Here is an 18,381-nt window from a genome sequence, read left to right as displayed (position 1 = left end):
AGCAGATAAAGGGGACGCAGTGGTAGTCTGGCGCACTGACCTCTTCACCGTTGAAGCCAAATGCCAACTCGAGGATACCTCTTCCTACTGCCCCCTTGACCATGACACCCCCCCGCCCCAATCACCAAACCATCATCTCCCAGACCATACAGAACCTCATCACCTCAGGAGATCTCCCACCCACAGCTTCCAACCTCATAGTCTGGGAACCCTGCACTGCCGGTTCTACCTCCTTCCCAAGATCCACAAGCCTGACCACCCTGGCTGACCCATTGTCTCAGCATGCTCCTGCCCCAATGAACTCATCTCTACCTACCTCAACACTGTCCTATCCACCCTAGTCCAAGAACTCCCCACATACATTCGAGACACCACCCACGCCCTCCATTTCCTCCAAGACTTTCGTTTCCCCGTCCCCCAACGCCTCATCTTCACCATGGATATCCAATCCCTCTACACCTCCATCCATCATGACGAGGGCATCCATGCCCTCCGTTTTTCCTGTCCCGACGTCCTCAACAGTACCCTTCCACCGACACACTCTTTCGTTTGGCCGAACTGGTCCTCACCCGTAACAATTTCTCCTTCGAATCCTCCCACTTCCTCCAGACCATAGAGGTAGCCATGGGCACACGTATGGGCCCCAGCTATGCCTGTCTCTTTGTTGGCTACATAGAACAGTCTATCTTCCGTAATTACACTGGCACCACTCCCCACCTCTTCCTCCGCTAAATTGATGACTGCATTGGCGCCACCTCATGCTCCCATGAGGAGGTTGAGCACTTCAACAACTTCACCAACACATTCCACCCTGACCTTAAATTTATCTGGACCATCTCTGACACCTCCCTCCCCTTCCTGGACGTCTCTATCTCCATTAATGACGACCGTTTTGACACTGATACTTTTTACAAACCCACCGACTCCCACAGCTACTTGGATTACACCTCTTCCCACCCTACCTCTTGCAAAAATGCCGTCCTGTATTCCCACTTCCTCCACCTCCGCCGTATCTGCTCCCAGGAGGACCAGTTCCACCACAGAACACATCAGATGGCGTCCTTCTTTAGAGACCGCAATTTCCCTTCCCACGTGGTTAAAGATGCCCTCCAACGCATCTCATCCACATCCCGCACCTCCGCCCTCAGACCCCGCCCCTCCAACCGTAACAAGGACAGAACGCCCCTGGTGCTCACCTTCCACCCTACCAATCTTCGCATAAACCAAATCATCCACCGACATTTCCGCCACCTCCAAAAAGATCCCACCACCAGGGATATATTTCTCTCCCGACCCCTTTCCGCCTTCTGCAAAGACCGTTCCCTCCGTGACTATCTGGTCAGGTCCACGCCTTTCTACAACCCACCTCCCAGCCTGGCACCTTCCCCTGCCACCGCAGGAACTGCAAAACCTGCGCCCACACCTCCTCCCTCATCTCCATCCAAGGCCCTAAAGGAGATTTCCACATCCATCAAAGTTTTACCTGCACATCCACTAATATCATTTATTGCATCCATTGCTCCCGATGCGGTCTCCTCTACATTGGGGAGACTGGACGCTTCCTAGCAGAGCGCTTTAGGGAACATCTCCGGGACACCCGCACCAATCAACCACACCGCCCTGTGGCCAATATTTCAACTCCCCCTCCCACTCTGCCAAGGACATGGAGGTCCTGGGCCTCCTTCACCGCCGCTCCCTCACCACCAGATGCCTGGAGGAAGAACACCTCATCTTCCGCCTCGGAACACTTCAACCCCAGGGCATCAATGTGGACTTCAACAGTTTCCTCATTTCCCTTTTTCCCCACCTCACCCCAGTTCCAAACTTCCAACTCAGCACTGTCCCCATGACTTGTCCTACCTGCCTATCTTCTTTTCCACCTATCCACTCCACCCTCCTCCCTGACCTATCACCTTCATCCCCTCCCCCACTCACCTATTGTACTCTATGCTACTTTCTCCCACCCCCACCCTCTTCTAGCTTATCTCTTCACCCTTCAGGCTCTCTGCCTTTATTCCTGATGAAGGGCTTTTGCCCGAAACATCGATTTTGCTGCTTCTCGGATACTGCCTGAACTGCTGTGCTCTTCCAGCACCACTGATCCAAAATCTGGTTTCCAGCATCTGCAGTCATTGTTTTTACCTAGAGCAGTTGCTGTACCAAGCCATGATGCACCACTATAGAAGCTTTCTAAGGTGCATATATAAAAATAGGTGAGGGACTTTGTGGACATGCTGAACTTCCTTGTGCTGCCTTGACCATTGCATCTGCATGGGAGGACCAGGACAGACTGTTGGTTATCGTCTCACCTAGGACCTTGACACACTCAATCTCTCCACCTCAGCTCCATTGATATAAATGGGCCATGTCCTCCTCCTTTCTTCAAGTTGATGATCAGTTCTTTAGCTTTGCTGATGTTGAGGCAAAGATTGTTATCTTTGATTGTTTTTTAAAAATCCTTTGTCCAATTCCTACTTTGGATCAATAAAATGATTGATTACATGCATTCCACAGACTAGATAGAGCCAAGAGAAAGATCCGCAACATTGCATAGTGTGCAATTTTTTAAAAAAATCATCACTGGCTAAGCTTAATTATAGGAATAGAAGTATTATATCAGCCCCTTATAACTTAACTAATGACAGTAGAGACGGTTATATATTAGATATCTCATCACCCTTTGGCATCATCCGCGTTGCTAACCTTACCTTTCCTACTCTGGGTTCTATTGCCATTCCTAGTCCAGTTAAGTTTTACATCATTGATTTTACTGCGATTGTTCTTTTCCACCCAAAACAAATTGTGTGCTGTGCTATTTCTGAAAAACATGGTTAAAAAATGTAAAATATCTCTTACAGTTCCTGTTGTGAGATTTAATGATTGATGTCTACCGTCAATCACTATCTGCCTGATGCCTGTCATTAGCTGTAGCAAAATCTTATGAAAAGAAATCGCTTTTTCAAAGGGCACCTACTTTAATATTGAGTAACAATTAAAGGCTTCACTTTTACATGCTAATCTGTGTTCTCAAGTGAAGTTTTTACGGACTGGAAATGGAGTGGTTAGCACTGCTGTCTCACAGCGCCTGAGACCTGGGTTCAATTCCCGACTCAGGCGACTGACTGTGTGGAGTTTGCACGTTCTCCCTGTGTCTGCGTGGGTTTCCTCCGGGTGCTCCGGTTTCCTCCCACAGTCCAAAGATGTGCGGGTCAGGTGAATTGGCCATGCTAAATTGCCCGTAGTGTTAGGTAAGGGGTAAATGTAGGGGTATGGGTGGGTTGCGCTTCGGCGGGTCGGTGTGGACTTGTTGGGCCGAAGGGCCTGTTTCCACACTGTAAGTAATCTAATCTAATCTAATCTCCCATGTCTTTCTCCTGAGTCATGTAAGTTACTTAGCCGTCGTATAGTTGCTCACAACAGTATGGGAAGAAACAAGCTTGAATACAATTGTTTTCAAAAGAGAAAACGTTTTTATCGCAAAAATATATTGTATTCATAAAAAAATTACCTTGACTAAAGTTCTCCCAACTATCCATTGTTGCAAGTTAGGATGTTGTAAATTGCCACAGTAGAATTCATGCTCACTCACCTCTTATTTATGTTTATTTATTATTTTACAGAATTTAATTGAGCTCCCAAATGAAAGTAATCTGCTGTTAGTCTGTAGGCAATGCTCATTACTTGAGTCTAAAGCCTCAATGCTCATTTCAGTGCTATTTTGTGTTTTCACTCTCACTGTTCGTTAATTTAGCCCTTTGAACATACCAGTGGTTTGTGGCTCTTCATAATATTGTGTGATTGCTTTGCTGATTAGAATATGTGAAGGTTACTAAACACATTTTAGTTGCACCTTTGGATTATTTTCCCTGATTTGAATATGCAAGCTTTGTTCTAACTGGTGTTTCAATGTTTATTGGAGCAATGTTGAAATTGCTGTTAATATAAGGTATTTTCAGTAAAATTAAATTTAAAATGAATATTATTTGATGTTTATAGAAAGTGAATGATAGGTGTGGGCTTAGTTGAAACCAATTAAAACATAGCTTATAAAGATTTTTGTTATTGACCCACCATCTGCAGAATAATACTAAAATAAATCATGAAGTATCTAAATTTGTGATTAATAAGTCCCATATGAGATGATGGAGTAATTTCAGATAGTAAGTGAAAAATAGCTAGCAGTAGTGTAACATGCAGATATTGTCCTGCTTACATGCTCTCTCTGGTGTCAATCCCATTCATCAATGTCACCAGGCTCTGTTCTCATTAAAGCCACTTCCACAAAAAGAACTCAATTTCCTTAAACAGACAGGACACCTGATTCAATTTAGCACACATTAGCAAGAAGTTTAATCTATTGCCTTCATTCTATGAAGGACCCTCTCTTGATAGAGAAAGCTATGCGTGGTTTAAAAAAATGTACCAACAGTTATTAAATGTTGCTTGCTAAATCTATTTTGAGTATATTATCCACTCTTTGGAAGTTTTAAAAATCAAATATTATGTTACAATTCTTTTGTTTTTGATTGCAAACCTTTGGAAAAACAGGTGCGGTGGAATTTAATGTCTGCAACTTTGTCTTTGTTATCAACTGAGGCACATTTTATCCGCTTGAATTCTTTTCTTTTGTGAAAGTGCTCCATGAAAAAGCTGCTTGCTGATCATCTATATCTAACATTTCAAAAATGTTGTTCGATAGTTTTTAAGAGTAATTGGTCTCTACAGCTGATGCCTAATTCCTACTGTAATTGAAAAATAAATTCTTTATTTAGCATATATACTTGGAATAACTAAGGCTTTTGATTTTCAGGTTTCCAATTTTCCTGAATTTGGTTTCAAAATAATCAAATAAATAAGCTAAGAGAAATATGTTTCTTTCATTTAAAAATAAAATGAACATTTTAATTTACTGGGATTAATCAGCAAATGAATTTTGGAATAACAAAATACTTCAATTACATCATCAAGTACAAATATATCATGGTAAAGAATACTGTTAAAACTTGATGGACATTGAACCTTGCTATCCTCAGCCTGTTTTTCATAAGCCCTGACCCAAGATGGCCATTGAAGTTCAGGTGAGCTTCTGTTATTTCCATACAGATTAAGACTTAAACTCTTATCTGAGTACACTTACAGAAAGTAAATGCCGTGGTAAGGATGCACTCCTTCAAATGGACAAACCAAGGCAAAATCCATCCATCATTTTTATGCCTTCTATCATTTTTCTTGGCTGACCCAAGACTCAAAGTCTGTAGACTCCTAGACTTAGGTATGGACTGGAGGTTAGGTGCCAGCATGGACTGGGTTGGAAGGTCACTGTCCTGAACTTTATTTTTCTTTGTTCTTATAGTTTATCCCGAAAATCTGTAATACTGGACTTTTAACTTATCTATTTTTCTAAGAACTGTACCTGAAAAAGCTGTACCTAAGATGGCTCTCTGACAACTTTGATGCTTTTATCACTGTGCTCATTTGAGTACATGTGATAAAGCTAATTCTAATTCTTATGTTGAAACCTAATGATATATATAAAGGAACCCCAGTCAGATCATAAGTAGGTGAAATATAATGACTTTTAGTTAATTAATTCTAGGTGGATAGTAGAAGTATTGCACATGAGAATGAAACTGGCTTCAGATAACAAATCTTACTGCCCTAAGAACCAGGCGAAAATGTTTAATTTGGGAACCAACAGCACAAGAGGGATTATTCTTTCAGTCAAAAGAAGAGAACCCTACCAAGTAACTAATCAGCACAAGCAGAGCTAGGTTCTTTACATTTGATAAGATTTGGCTCCAAAGACACTTAACCAAAATGTTATCTGGAGTCTTGCGAGATTTCTATTCTTATCCAAAGAATCTGTCCAGGTTGACACTGAGCGTTCTATCTGAATGTGATCTGTTTTGTTGTTTTCTGTCAGTAAGCTAGCTGCATACTTTATTCTCCAATTTTACTTGTATTTAATTCTCTACATAAGGGAGTATGTTGTTGTGTTTGCAATCTGGAGTGTTGTGTTCCTGGTTGGCTCAGTTGGCTGGATGTTAGTTTGTGATGCAGAGTAATGCCACCATTGTGGATTCAATTCCTGCACAGACTAAGATTACTATGAAGGACTCTCCTCAATCTCTTTCCATTGCTCGAAGCGTGGTGACTCTCAGGTTAAACTACCAGTCATCTCTCTGTAATGAGAGAGCAGCCGTGTGGGCTGGTAGGAGTATGGTGAATTTATCTTTACCTGCCTCTGTCTCATATGCTTAACTTCCATGGCCAATCAAATACTACCTCTGACTCAGTATTGAATATATTCAAGAACCCCTCCTCCATTGCTCATTAGGGAAGAGAATTCAAAAACATCTGAGAGAAGCATTGCCATCTCGCCTGTATGTTAAATGGAAAATCCGTTATGTTAAAATTGTGCGCCCTGATGCTGGATCTCTCAATAAGGCATCCTGTCATCATTCAATCCCAGAATCTTATACTTTCTATGTTAGCAAGTTTTGAGAAGATTTGTATCTCAGGTTGAGGTTCTGGATGTAGGTTTGCTCACTAAGCTGGAAGGTTGTTTTCAGATGTTTCATCACCAAACTAGGTAACAATATCAGTGAGCCTCCGGATGAAGCCCAGGCCCAGCTCAGCGCGCATTTCATGTTGGAGACTCCACACAATTTCTTGATATCAAGCACTGTTGGGTGAGGAAGAGAGGATTCTAGCTCGAGCTTTAGTTTATCACCGTTAACCACTGTTAAACCCTTAGACTGAATGTAGAAAGGAGGAGTCTCCATCAACAATAATAATGGTTGGTTCTGCAAAACACAGGATATGGTGATTGTTGGTGGAATCATTGCTTAAATATCTCAAGACAACAAGGGTGCAAAAAGAAATCCAACATGGGGGAAAAAGTTAAAGACAAATGAGTTACCACTTTAAAGGCATGACCACTTAAAGAATCTTCAGGAAGTTAATCAGTAATTGCATGTGTTTGAATATGTCAGCGGAACTTATGAAAGGAACTGCAAGGTAGTTCCAATTCAGAGTTTGGCTGGGAAGCAAGGGTTTCAGAGCACTGTCAGTACAGTCAACAATTCCTTTTGACACAGAGGAAAACTTAAATTAACAAAGCAAAGAGCCAGTTTGAGAAGAAAAACTTTTTTTTTTAAAAACTACTTTTACTATTCACCAGAAGTATCACTGCTGTTGTAAGCAGCACCACAAGGCACAGTTACAGTAGCAAAGTCAAGGACCATTAAATGAATTAATACCAAGACTGCAGCATCAAGAAGGTCTTGGAGCAGATTCAAGACAACAAAGAACACTTTAAAAGATTTAAAAGACAGAATCTGACATAAGATAGAATAATTTCAAGATTGTAATAAGATTAGGAATTACATAATTTAAACTGTGGAATCAGTGGAAGATTTATTAAGATCCCGCAAGGAGTGTATGTTCTGTTTTAGACCATTAAATGTAGGAAATTATCTACATCGCCTACAAAAAATGATAAATTGCCATCTAGGCTGCAGAGGACAGGGATATCTCTATTTTACATATAGGAACTGTGTAACCACCATTTTTACCAGAATAAATTATTTAAAAACTCCCAGTAAGCAGTATAGAGAGATGCTATTTTTATTCAACTAGTGCACTTGATGGGCCAAGTGGCCTGCTTCCACGCTGTAGGGATTCTGTGAATAACTCTTAAGATTAATGGTGTGATGGAAGTTACACTGAAATGCAAGATACCTAAGAGTTAACAATGTAATGTAATTCACAATCATTACTTCTCACTTAAAGCTTACTTGTGTGGTTTTGACATCAACATCCTTGAAGTAATGGAACAAGTTCAGCAAGTTCCAAGGGAACAACTGATCCAGGAACAAACAATTGTCAAGCAGCTGGTCAAGGGGCAATCAGTAGACTATTTCATAGAACTTCCAAAGTGCTATGCAGAGCCATCATAAAAGGAATCTTTTTTATCTAAGTTTGCCAAATTTTTGTGCACTTTCATAACCTATCTAACATTTTGCGAATTTTATATATCGTCATTGCACCTTGCTTTGTTGAAATTATAAACAGTGTATAATGAAGGGGGAAAGGAGGGGAAAGTGCCAAACTGCAATGTAGCAAATCATCTTGGTCTAGCTATTGAAAATGTTCCTAAGTAGTAGGAAGTGCTATATGTCACGTCCTTGACAGTGAGCAGAGGTTATTTGTCAGTGGTTTCTGTGATATTAAAGGCATGGTGGAGCTGTGTTCTATTGCCATCATTTATTGATACGTCTGTAAAGTCTAATGAAATTATCAATGTTCTTGAATTAATTATGAACATGAATGAGAAAGCCTAATACTCTAGAGCTAGAGATTGCATTATCTATTCAGTCTTATCATTTCTTCTATAGAAGCAGTATCTGGCTTTGGCTTTGTCTTTCAAGCATGGCTTTGGATCATTTCTGATTTTAAAATTTCTTGTGCTTATTGGTGTTTTTTAAATATTTGTTGTGTTTTACAATAAATAAGCTAAAGTCTGGTGGATATTACCTAATTTCTCAGTTGAGGTGGTGTAGCTTTTACTTCCCTGGATTCAAAGGACCGTAATGAATCCACAGAGCATGTTGTTCTACTGTTGTGGTACTGCATATTACTTGACTGGGTGAGGTTGGAGATCCTTCTGTTTTATTTACCTTCTGTATCTTTTCCAGGTTAACAGCATATCTAGGATATTAGTCGTTATTTTGCTGTATTAGTTTTAATGTTTAATTGAAGGAAACTGAAATTTGTTGCATACTGTATTTATAAAGAGTCTTAGTATCCTTTGTTATTTTTTGTATGATTGTCCATATCAAAGATAATTATATGTTTACACTATTTTATTTGATTACTGCATTAACTTTAGAATGATATAAGCCTTTGCTATATTTGGCAAGTTAAATTACTAATACCCAATTAACAAAAATAGATTAAAGTAATATTTAAATAATCCAACCTTGTTTTACAGGCGGCTGCAATTTTCAATTCTGCTTTTGGAAGTTTTCTGGTAAGAGAAGTATTTAATGACTATACTGAAATATTAATAGTGAAATTGTGTTGTTTATTTGTCACAGAGTTATTACTAAAATAAACACAGTAACACAAATGACTGGTTTCCTTATTGTAAGGGGGTATTTCAAAAGAAACAATCTGTTTAAGTTTTGGTTCGCTTTTTAACATTGCGTCTCATATTAAATGCACTCATGAATAGGGTGAGTATTTCCTTAATATTAGTGTGAGCATACTTTAAATCTGATTATAATTTAAATGAGCTCATAATTTTAAGTCTCTTTCTTCAAATAACTCAGAATTCTAAGTCCTTTCAGTTGTTAGTGTTTTAGCTGGTATTGACTTTAATCTTTTGTCTGCCCTTCCTAATTATTGTTTTAATAAACTCAGCAATGACAAAATTTATATTGCTGTATTGCAGTAATTGAGATAATTTTAATAGTAACTTATAGTTTGTGGCTATTAATGCTTACTGGAATACAATTGTTTTGCTTGTTTCCGAACATTGAGAAATTGATATTTGGAAGGTAAATCATGACCCGCAGTTACTGCAAGAAATTATGATTCAAACTGTAGCTATTCTGTGTCTTTGTTTTTGCTTTCCACTTTGTAATTGAGGTTAGAAGTCATTTGCTCAAGATACAGTTGAGACAAATTTTATACAAACCTTTTATTCATACTGATGTTTGATTGCTGTAAAACAGAATGTTTTTAATGTAAATGCCCTAGTTATACTTGATAGATGAATACAATTTACATAAATTCCAGACTCTCTGGTTTCTTTGCATTGTGCCATAGAGAATTGTTGTAAGTTAGAAACATAATTTCATTATCTCCTCCCCTTCATTTTACACATGCTGTTTTACAATAAAGAAGATTAGAATAAATGATTTGATTTCTCTCTTTGATGTACCTTAATAATATTTGATGGCAGATCAATTATAGCCTGCTGAATGGGTAGATAATAAAATCTGCTTGTATCATTACAGTTCCAAGAAATGGAAGCTGCAACCTTCAAAAATTGTGCTTGATGCAAGTGAGAAAAATATTAATTTTGTTTTGTCATGAATGTTTCCACAATTGCTAATTATGTGGAACAAAAAGCAAAATTTATAAAAAAAAACAAATTCAGAGTTGATTCCTAGATCCAAATGCAGCTTCTATGAAAGTAGAGGAATACTTGAGACTGTTTTTTGCCAGTAATCAGATCAAGTATAGATATCATTGAATAATTGTGGTTAAGCTGATGACTTTTTCCTCTCAAATTTGTTCCAATGAACATCAATATCAAACAGGAAATATTTTCATTGTTTATCAATTGAATTGAAGAGATGGCAAATAAATGGTCATGTCCATTTTCTTTCAGATGTTTTGCATATTTGCATTCTTGCATGTTTGTGACATGAATTTAATTACGTTAATAGCTAGTAATGCTCAAATTTAATTTTGTTAGGTAGAATCAAGTTAATTTTTAGGGTCATGTTTAAAAAGTACATGACCCAAATAGTAAAAGGGTAGCATTTCTTTTAAAATATGTGTCCCAGCTTTAGATTGGGACTGTACTGTAGAAGCACTAATTACATTGTATTATACCCATTTATTTTAATAAAATATTGTGTGGATAACTGAGAGACTCTTTTTATGGAGTCATTATATTCAATTCTGAAAGGTTTAATTAAAGGGCAAAATCACTGCGTTTTAAAATTTTTCAGCTATTCACAATTCTCTGTTAGGACTTCAGAAAGATAATTAAATCTGGAAAAAAATAAATGAGGCTTTTTGCTCTAGGAGCCTGATTATTCCAGCATCTGAACTCTTGTGCTACTCTACAGACTTCAACCAAGGGGGCCCAAGCACCTTGATAGTTGGCTTTTGTTAATTGTTAGTGTTTCAAGTTCTTTTAATTTGGGGAGACAATGGCATAGTGATATTGTCTTTATACTGTTAATCCAAAAACTCAGCTGATGTTCTGGGACCCAGATTTGAAACCCAACATGGCAAATGGAATTTGAATTCAGTAAATAAAAATCTCGAATTAAGAAACTACTGATTACTGTGAAGCCATTTTCAATTATTGTAAAAAGAAACCATCTGGTTCACGAATGACCTTCAGGGAATGAAATCTGCCATCCTCATCTAGTCTAGCCTATATGTGTGTTCAGACCCACAGCAATGTGGTTGACTCTGAACTGCCCTCTGGGCAATTAGGTTTGGATAACGTATGTTGACCTAGCCAGCGACACCCTCTTCCTGTGAATGGATTTTTTAAAAAAAACTTAATTTGTTTTATTCCAGCTTTCATGTGTTTGACCCCTCCCCTGTTGGTTATAAAAACAAGTTTGGAACATTTCTGGATATTTATTTTATTACATTAATAGTTGAAACTGTGTCTTACTCTCAGCAACTATATTAAAATGATTTGCTTGCTGTGAGGATGGAAATATTTCAAAGCCAAAAACCTAGATGTACTTCAAAAGAAATTTGATAGCTTCAGTTATGAGGGTAAATTGGCAAGGTAGGTCTCATTGGACATAATGGAATCTAAGTGGAGATTTAACAGAAATTTTCAGAGTCATGAGAGGTTTGGTTAGACTAGGCAGGGAGAAATTGTTCTCACTAGTGAAAGGATCAAGAACAAGGGGATGAGATTTGAAGTGTTTTTTAGAAGAAAAATATCAATATTTTTCTAATATCAATTTGACAGAAATTTAGCAATTAAGTTTGACTGTGAAAACTTTAATGTCATATTTTGATAACTTCAATTTCCATGATAATACGTGGGCAGTATTCAACATGCCATGTAATGAGCAGCGTACCTTGAGGCTCTTGTAGTCCTTAGAACAAAACCTTAATTTTGTATTAATAATAATGCAGCTGCTCTATGAGCTCTCCAAGTGATTTGCTTTGTTTCTATTTTTAGCACCTCCCCCACTACAAAAACTTTCAATCTGTCCAGTTTTACTTGGAAATTTGAAGAGCAGAGGTTGATTACTGCTTCATTGGTAAGAGAAAAACATTAGAATATGGTGCCATGATCTTTACAATAACTAGAGTTGGAATAGACCCATTACTTTTCAAATCAGAGATGATGGAGGGCTGTCGCTAAATATGCCTTCCCCAGTTTTTTGCACCAACCCACTGCCTTTTTTAGGTGATATATGTCAGGGCATCTAAGTGTCGTGTCATGGAGAACCTCGCCATATAATTATGTTAGAATTGGAAATGTGACTTAAATTTCAGTGTTGCTGTGTTACCAGATGTGTTGACATTGAGGTGGGAGTTTCTGGCTCCGCAAGAACATTCAACCCTGACTCTCATCCTCAGAGTTCTTGTTGCATCTTAAATTTGGCCTTCTGGCTTTTAACCTGTGAAGGGTAGTATTTTTAGGTCTCTGGGTGTGGAAGTAAAAGCTTGTGAGTACCAGTTGGTGTGCTGGTTTCCTATAACTGTTCCTGATGCGGGCACGCATCATTCAGATGAGATAATGTGAGCCCCAGCAAACCAGTTCTGTTTTGAGACTAATTATAATAGTTAATAAGTCTGTTCAGAGCTTGTTGAAAGCAAATTAGGGATATTGTATAGAATTTGTTGGGGGTGTGGGGTGGAAGGCAGTTGGAGGGGATCCTTGTGATGTAGTGGCAGTGTCCCTATCCCTAGGTTCAAGTCCTACCTGCTGCAGACATTTTTTGTTTTATTTATTCATGAGATCTGGACATCCTGGCTAGCCAGCATTTATTGCTCATCCCTAGTTGCCCTTGAGAAGGTGTCGGTGAGCTGCCTTCTTGAACCACTGCAGTCCACCAACTGTGGGTTAATCCACAATGCCGTTAGGGAGGGAATTCCAGAATTTTGATCCAGCAACAATGAAGGAACAGCGACATGTTTCCAAGTCGGGATGGTGAGTGGCTTGTAGGGATACATGCAGGTGGTGGTGGTGGTTTCTTTTTCCCCCGACAATGAGCAGTGGTTTTGTGGTCAGCATTAGATTCTTAATTCCCGATGTTTTATTGAATTCAAATTTCATCATCTTCTATGGTGGGATTCAATCCCTGTTCCCAGGAAATCTTTAGAGCTTTTTTGTGTTTTGAGTTTTTGAAAATACTTTTGAGAATCGCAACTACTACTGTGGCCCGAAAGGAGTATTCAAACCTTTTACTCAGGTATTCCTCCGTTATGTGACAAGCAACAGGCAGGGAACCAACTCAGACTTTAATTAAATGGTCAAATAAAAAGGGGTTGTTTAAGTACCAATACTCAATATAAAACATGCGTTTGTTGCAACATTTACTTTTAACTTCATCTAACTTCAACTTTAACTTGCTTCATTTAAGTTCACTTTATTTGACTTAAACCACATTTAACTCCAGCACTAACTTTAACTCTATAAGTTTGAATTGAAACAAATGCTAACCTCCCCCAGAGTGTGAAGTGGCCAACTTTGTTGTCTATAGACCTTGTGATGTGGCTCTCATCGTCTCTGAAGATAAGTTCAGGGAAAATGCTTCTCAAACATTGATTTTGAATGCTACTCCTGCAAGATCCTTAATTCTGCTAACTTTTATCACAAAATGAGTTTATTTCCAGAAATGTTTCTCTCTCAGTCAATTTATTGACTAAACTATCATCACATCCTTCGATCCCAGCCAATGGAGTGTACTGGGAAAGAACTCCCAAATTTTTATGTTTCCTGACCTCCAAACGGACCCCACCACCAGGGATATATTTTCCTCCCCACCCCTTTCTGCCTTCCGCAAAGACCATTCCCTCCGTGACTACCTGGTCAGGTCCACGCCCCCCTACAACCCACCCTCCCTTCCTGGCACCTTCCCCTGCCACCGCAGAAATTGCAAAACCTGCGCCCACACCTCCTCCCTCACCTCCATCCAAAGTCCCAAAGGAGCCTTTCACATGCATCAGAGTTTACCTGCACATCCACCAATATCATTTATTGTATCCGTTGCTTCCGATGCAGTCTCCTCTACACTGGGGAGACTGGACGCCTCCTAGCAGAGCGCTTTAGGGAACATCTCCAGGACACCCGCACCAATCAACGCCACCGCCCTGTGGCCCAACATTTCAACTTCCCCTCCCACTCTGCCAAGGACATGCTGGTCCTGGGCCTCTTTTACCGCCGCTCCCTCACCACCTGACAGCTGGAGGAAGAACACCTCATCTTCCACCTCAGAACACTTCAAACCCAGGGCATCAATGTGGATTTCACCAGTTTCCTAATTTCCCCTTTCCCCACCTCACCCCATCTCCAGCCTTCCAGCTCAGCACTGTCCTCATGACCTGTCCTACCTGCCTATCCTTCTTTCCACCTATCCAATCCACCTTCCTCTCTGACCTATCACCTTCATCCCCACCCCATTCACCCATTGTACTCTCTGCTACTTTCTCACCTCCCCCCCTTTTACCTCTCCACTCTGCAGACATCCAGCCTCTATTTCTGATGAAGGGCTTTTGCCTGAAATGTCGATTTTCCTGCTCCCTGGATGCTGCCTGACCTGCTGTGCTTTTCCAGCACCACTCTAATCTAGACTCACAAATTTTTATACCATGTCACATTCTGTGCTCATTGTAAGAAAATATTATGCCAGTATGTCTAGAGATAGCCGTAAACCCTGCCTTATTTGGTGAACACGCAAAACTGCAGGTCACAGCTTACATGGCAAGTCACGACATGTCCTGGCTGCGGTTTCATCTGAAGTCAGAGTTTAAACTAGCTTGACCAAAATTCCCAGCATGCTTCATTGTAATGTTTAACCAGTTATAGAGTCTTAGAGATGTACAGCACGAAAACAGATCCTTTGGTCCAACTTGTTCACGCCGACCAGATATCTCACCCCAATTTAGTCCCACCTGCCAGCACCCAGCCCATGTCCCTCCAAGCCCTTCCTATTCATATTCCCATCCAGATGCCTCTTAAATGTTGCAATTGTACCAGCCTCCACCACTTCCTTTGGCAGCTTATTCCACACATGTACCACCCTCTATGTGAAAATGTTGCCCCTCATTTCCCTTTTAAATCTTTCCCCTCTCACCCTAAACCTATGTCCTCTAGTTCTAGACTCCCCCACTCCAGGGAAAAGACTTTGTCTTTTTATCCTATCCATGCCCCTCATGATTTTATAAACCTTTATAAGGTCACCCCTCAGCCTCCTATACTCAAGGAAAAACAGCCCTAGCCTATTCAACTTCTCCCTATAGCTCAAATCTTCCAACCCTGGCAACATCCTTGTAAATCTTTTCTCAACCCTTTCAAGTTTTACAACATTTTTCTGATAGAAAGGAGACCAGAATTGCATGTAATATTGCAAAAGTGGTCTAATCTGTGTCCTGTACAGCCACAACATGACCTCCCAACTCCTGTACTCAGTATCTGACCAATGAAGGAAAACATACCGAACGCCTCGTTCACTATCCTATCTATCTGAGACTCTACATTCAAGGAGCTATGAACCTGCACTCCAAGGTGTCTTTGTTCAGCAACACTCCCTAGGACTTACCATTAAGTGTGTAAGTCCTGCTAAGATTTGCTTTCCCAAAATGGAGCACCTCGCATTTATCTAACTTAAAGTCCATCTGCCACTCATCAGCCCTTTGGCTCATCTGATCAAGATCCTGTTGTAATCTAAGGTAGCATTCTTTGCTGTCCACCATGCCTCCAATTTTGGTGTCAATCTGCAAACTTACTAACTAGGCATCTTATATTATTGATTTGGATATGAACATAAATGATGAAAAGCAGTGGACCCAGCACCGATCCTTGTAGCACTCCATTGGTCGTAGGCCTCCAGTCTGAAACTTAACCATCCATTGCCACCCTCTGTCTTCTACCTTTGATCCAGTTCTGTATCCAAATGGCTAGTTCTCCCTTTATTCCATGAGATCTAACCTTGCTAATCAGTCTCCCATGGGGAACCTTGTTGAATGCCTTACTGAAGTCCATTAAATCACATCAACCGCTCTGCCCCCATCAATCGTCTTTGTTACTTCAAAAACCTCAATCAAGTTTGTGAGATATGATTTCCCATGCACAAAGCCATGTTGGCTATTCCTAATCAGTCCTTGCCTTTCCAAATACATGTACATTCTGTCCCTCAGGATTCCCTCCAACAATTTGCCCACCACTTAGGCCAGGCTCACTAGTCTATAGTTCCCTGGCTTGTCTTTACCACCTTTCTTAAATAGTGACGCCACGTTAGCCAACCTCCAGTCTTCTGGCACCTCACGTGTGACTATCGATGATACAAATATCTCAATAAGATGCCCAGCAATCACTTCTATCGCTTCCCACAGAGTTATCGGGTACACCTGATCAGGTCCTGGGGATTTATCCACTTTTATGCGTTTCAAGGTATCCAGCACTTCCTCCTGTCTAATATGGACATTTTGCAACATATCACCATATATTTCCCTATATTCTTTACCTTCCATGTTCTTTTCCTCAGTAAACACTGATGCAAAACACTTGTTTAGTATCTCCCCCACCTCCTGTGGCTCCACACAAAGACCGCCTTGCTGATCTTTGAGGGACCCTATTCTCTCCCTGCTATCCTTTTGTCCTTAGTGTATTTGTAAAAACCCCTTTGGATTCTCCTTGACCCTAGTTATCTCATGTCCCCTTTTTGCCCTCCTGGTTTCCCTTCATACCCTTCTAAGGATTCACTCGATCTATCCTGTCTGTACCTGACTTACGCTTCTTTCTTTTTCTTAACCAAACCCTCAATTTCTCTAGTCATCCAGCATTCCCTACACCTACCAGCCTTGTCTTTCACCCTAACAAGAATATACTGTCTCTGGAATCTAGTTTCTGAAGGCTTCCCATTTTTCAGCAGTCCCTTTACCTGCAAACATCTGCCCCCTAATCAGTTGCTGAAAGTTCTTGCCTAATACCATCAAAACTGGCCTTTCTCCAATTTAGAACTTCAACTTTAAGACCTGGTCTATCCTTTTCCATCACGATTTTAAAACAAATAGAATTATGGTCGCTGGCCCCAAAGTGCTCCCCCACTGACATCTCCGTCACCTGCCCTGCCTTATTTCCCAAGAGTAGGTCAAGTTTTGCACCTTCTCTAGTAGGTACATCCACATACTGAATCAGAAAATTGCCTTGTACGCATTTAAGAAATTCCTCTCCATCTAAACCTTTAACACTATGGCAGTCCCAGTCGATGTTTGGAAAATTAAAATCCCCGGCCATAACTATCCTATTATTCTTACAGATAACTGAGATCTCCTTACAAGTTTGTTTCTCAATTTCCCTTTGACTATTAGGGGGTCTGTACTATAGTCCCAATAAGGTGAGCATCCCTTATTTCTCAGTTCCACCCAAATCACCTCCCTTTGTGTATTTCCGGGAATAACTTCCCTAAGTACAGTAGTAATGCTATCCCTTATCAAAAACAGCTTTCCCCCTCCTCTTGCCCCCCCCCCTTTCTATCTGCCCTATGGCATTTATATCCTGAAACATTAAGCTGCCAGTCCTGTTTGCCCCTGACGTACATTTCTGTAATTGCTGTGAAATCCCAGTCTGATGTTCGTAACCATAGCCTGAATTCATCTGCCTTTCCTGTTAAGCATTATGCAGTTTAATTTATCAGTCCAACCTTGTTCTCTGCTTTATTCTTGCCTTTCCTGACTGTTTGACTCGCTCCTTTTCCCAATGCTACCAGTCTCCGGTTGATCTCTTTCCTCACTATTTCTGTGAATCCCACCTCCCACCTCCCACCATACTAGCTTAAATCCTCCTGAGCAGCTCGAGCAAATCTTCCTGCTAGTATCTTAGTCCCCTTCCAATTCTGGTGTAATCAATCCTTCTTATATGGGTAGCTTCTACCCTAGAAGAAATTCCAATGATCCAAAAATGTGAATTCTTCTCCCAGACACTATCTTCTCTGCCATGTCTTCATCTGTTCTATTCTTCTGTTCCTACTCTCACTAGCCTGTAGCACCCGGAGTAATCCAGATGTTACTATTCTCAATTACCTCCTTTTTAAATTCTTGCCTAACTCTCTCTATTCTCCCTTCAGAATCTCATTCCTATGCCGTTGGTTCCAATGTGTACAATGACCTCCTGGTGGCCCTTTTCCCCCTTGAGAACATTCTGCACCCTCCATAAGACCTCTTTGCTCCTGGCACAGGGAGGTAACCAACCATTCTGATTTTTTGCTGCTGGCCACAGAAACTTCTGTCTGTGCCTCGAACTAGGATAATTGTTCTAGATCGTTTCTCCGTATCTACAATTTCTCTGTATCTACTCTCACCAGTCCTCTCATGCCTTTGAAAACTTCTATTAGATCTCTTCTTAGTTGCCTTCTCTCTAAGGAGACCTACCTCACC

At 40.3% G+C, this 18,381-nt stretch overlaps 1 protein-coding gene across 2 annotated transcripts in view; it reads left to right on the top strand.

Annotated features, from left to right (window-relative positions):
• slc10a7 (solute carrier family 10 member 7) overlaps positions 1 to 18,381 on the top strand; it is a 268,835-nt gene that overhangs the window by 70,837 nt on the left and 179,617 nt on the right. For both annotated transcript variants that reach the window (XM_060832949.1, XM_060832941.1), the window contains exon 5: positions 8,996 to 9,034. In XM_060832949.1, the coding sequence (XP_060688932.1) occupies positions 8,996 to 9,034 (39 nt within the window). The remainder of the gene's footprint in view (positions 1 to 8,995; positions 9,035 to 18,381) is intronic.

Source organism: Hemiscyllium ocellatum, chromosome 1 (assembly GCF_020745735.1).
Source record: "Hemiscyllium ocellatum isolate sHemOce1 chromosome 1, sHemOce1.pat.X.cur, whole genome shotgun sequence".
Lineage (NCBI taxonomy): Eukaryota > Metazoa > Chordata > Chondrichthyes > Orectolobiformes > Hemiscylliidae > Hemiscyllium > Hemiscyllium ocellatum.
Note: the sequence above shows the minus strand (reverse complement) of the source record. Positions and strands in the feature narration are given on the sequence as shown.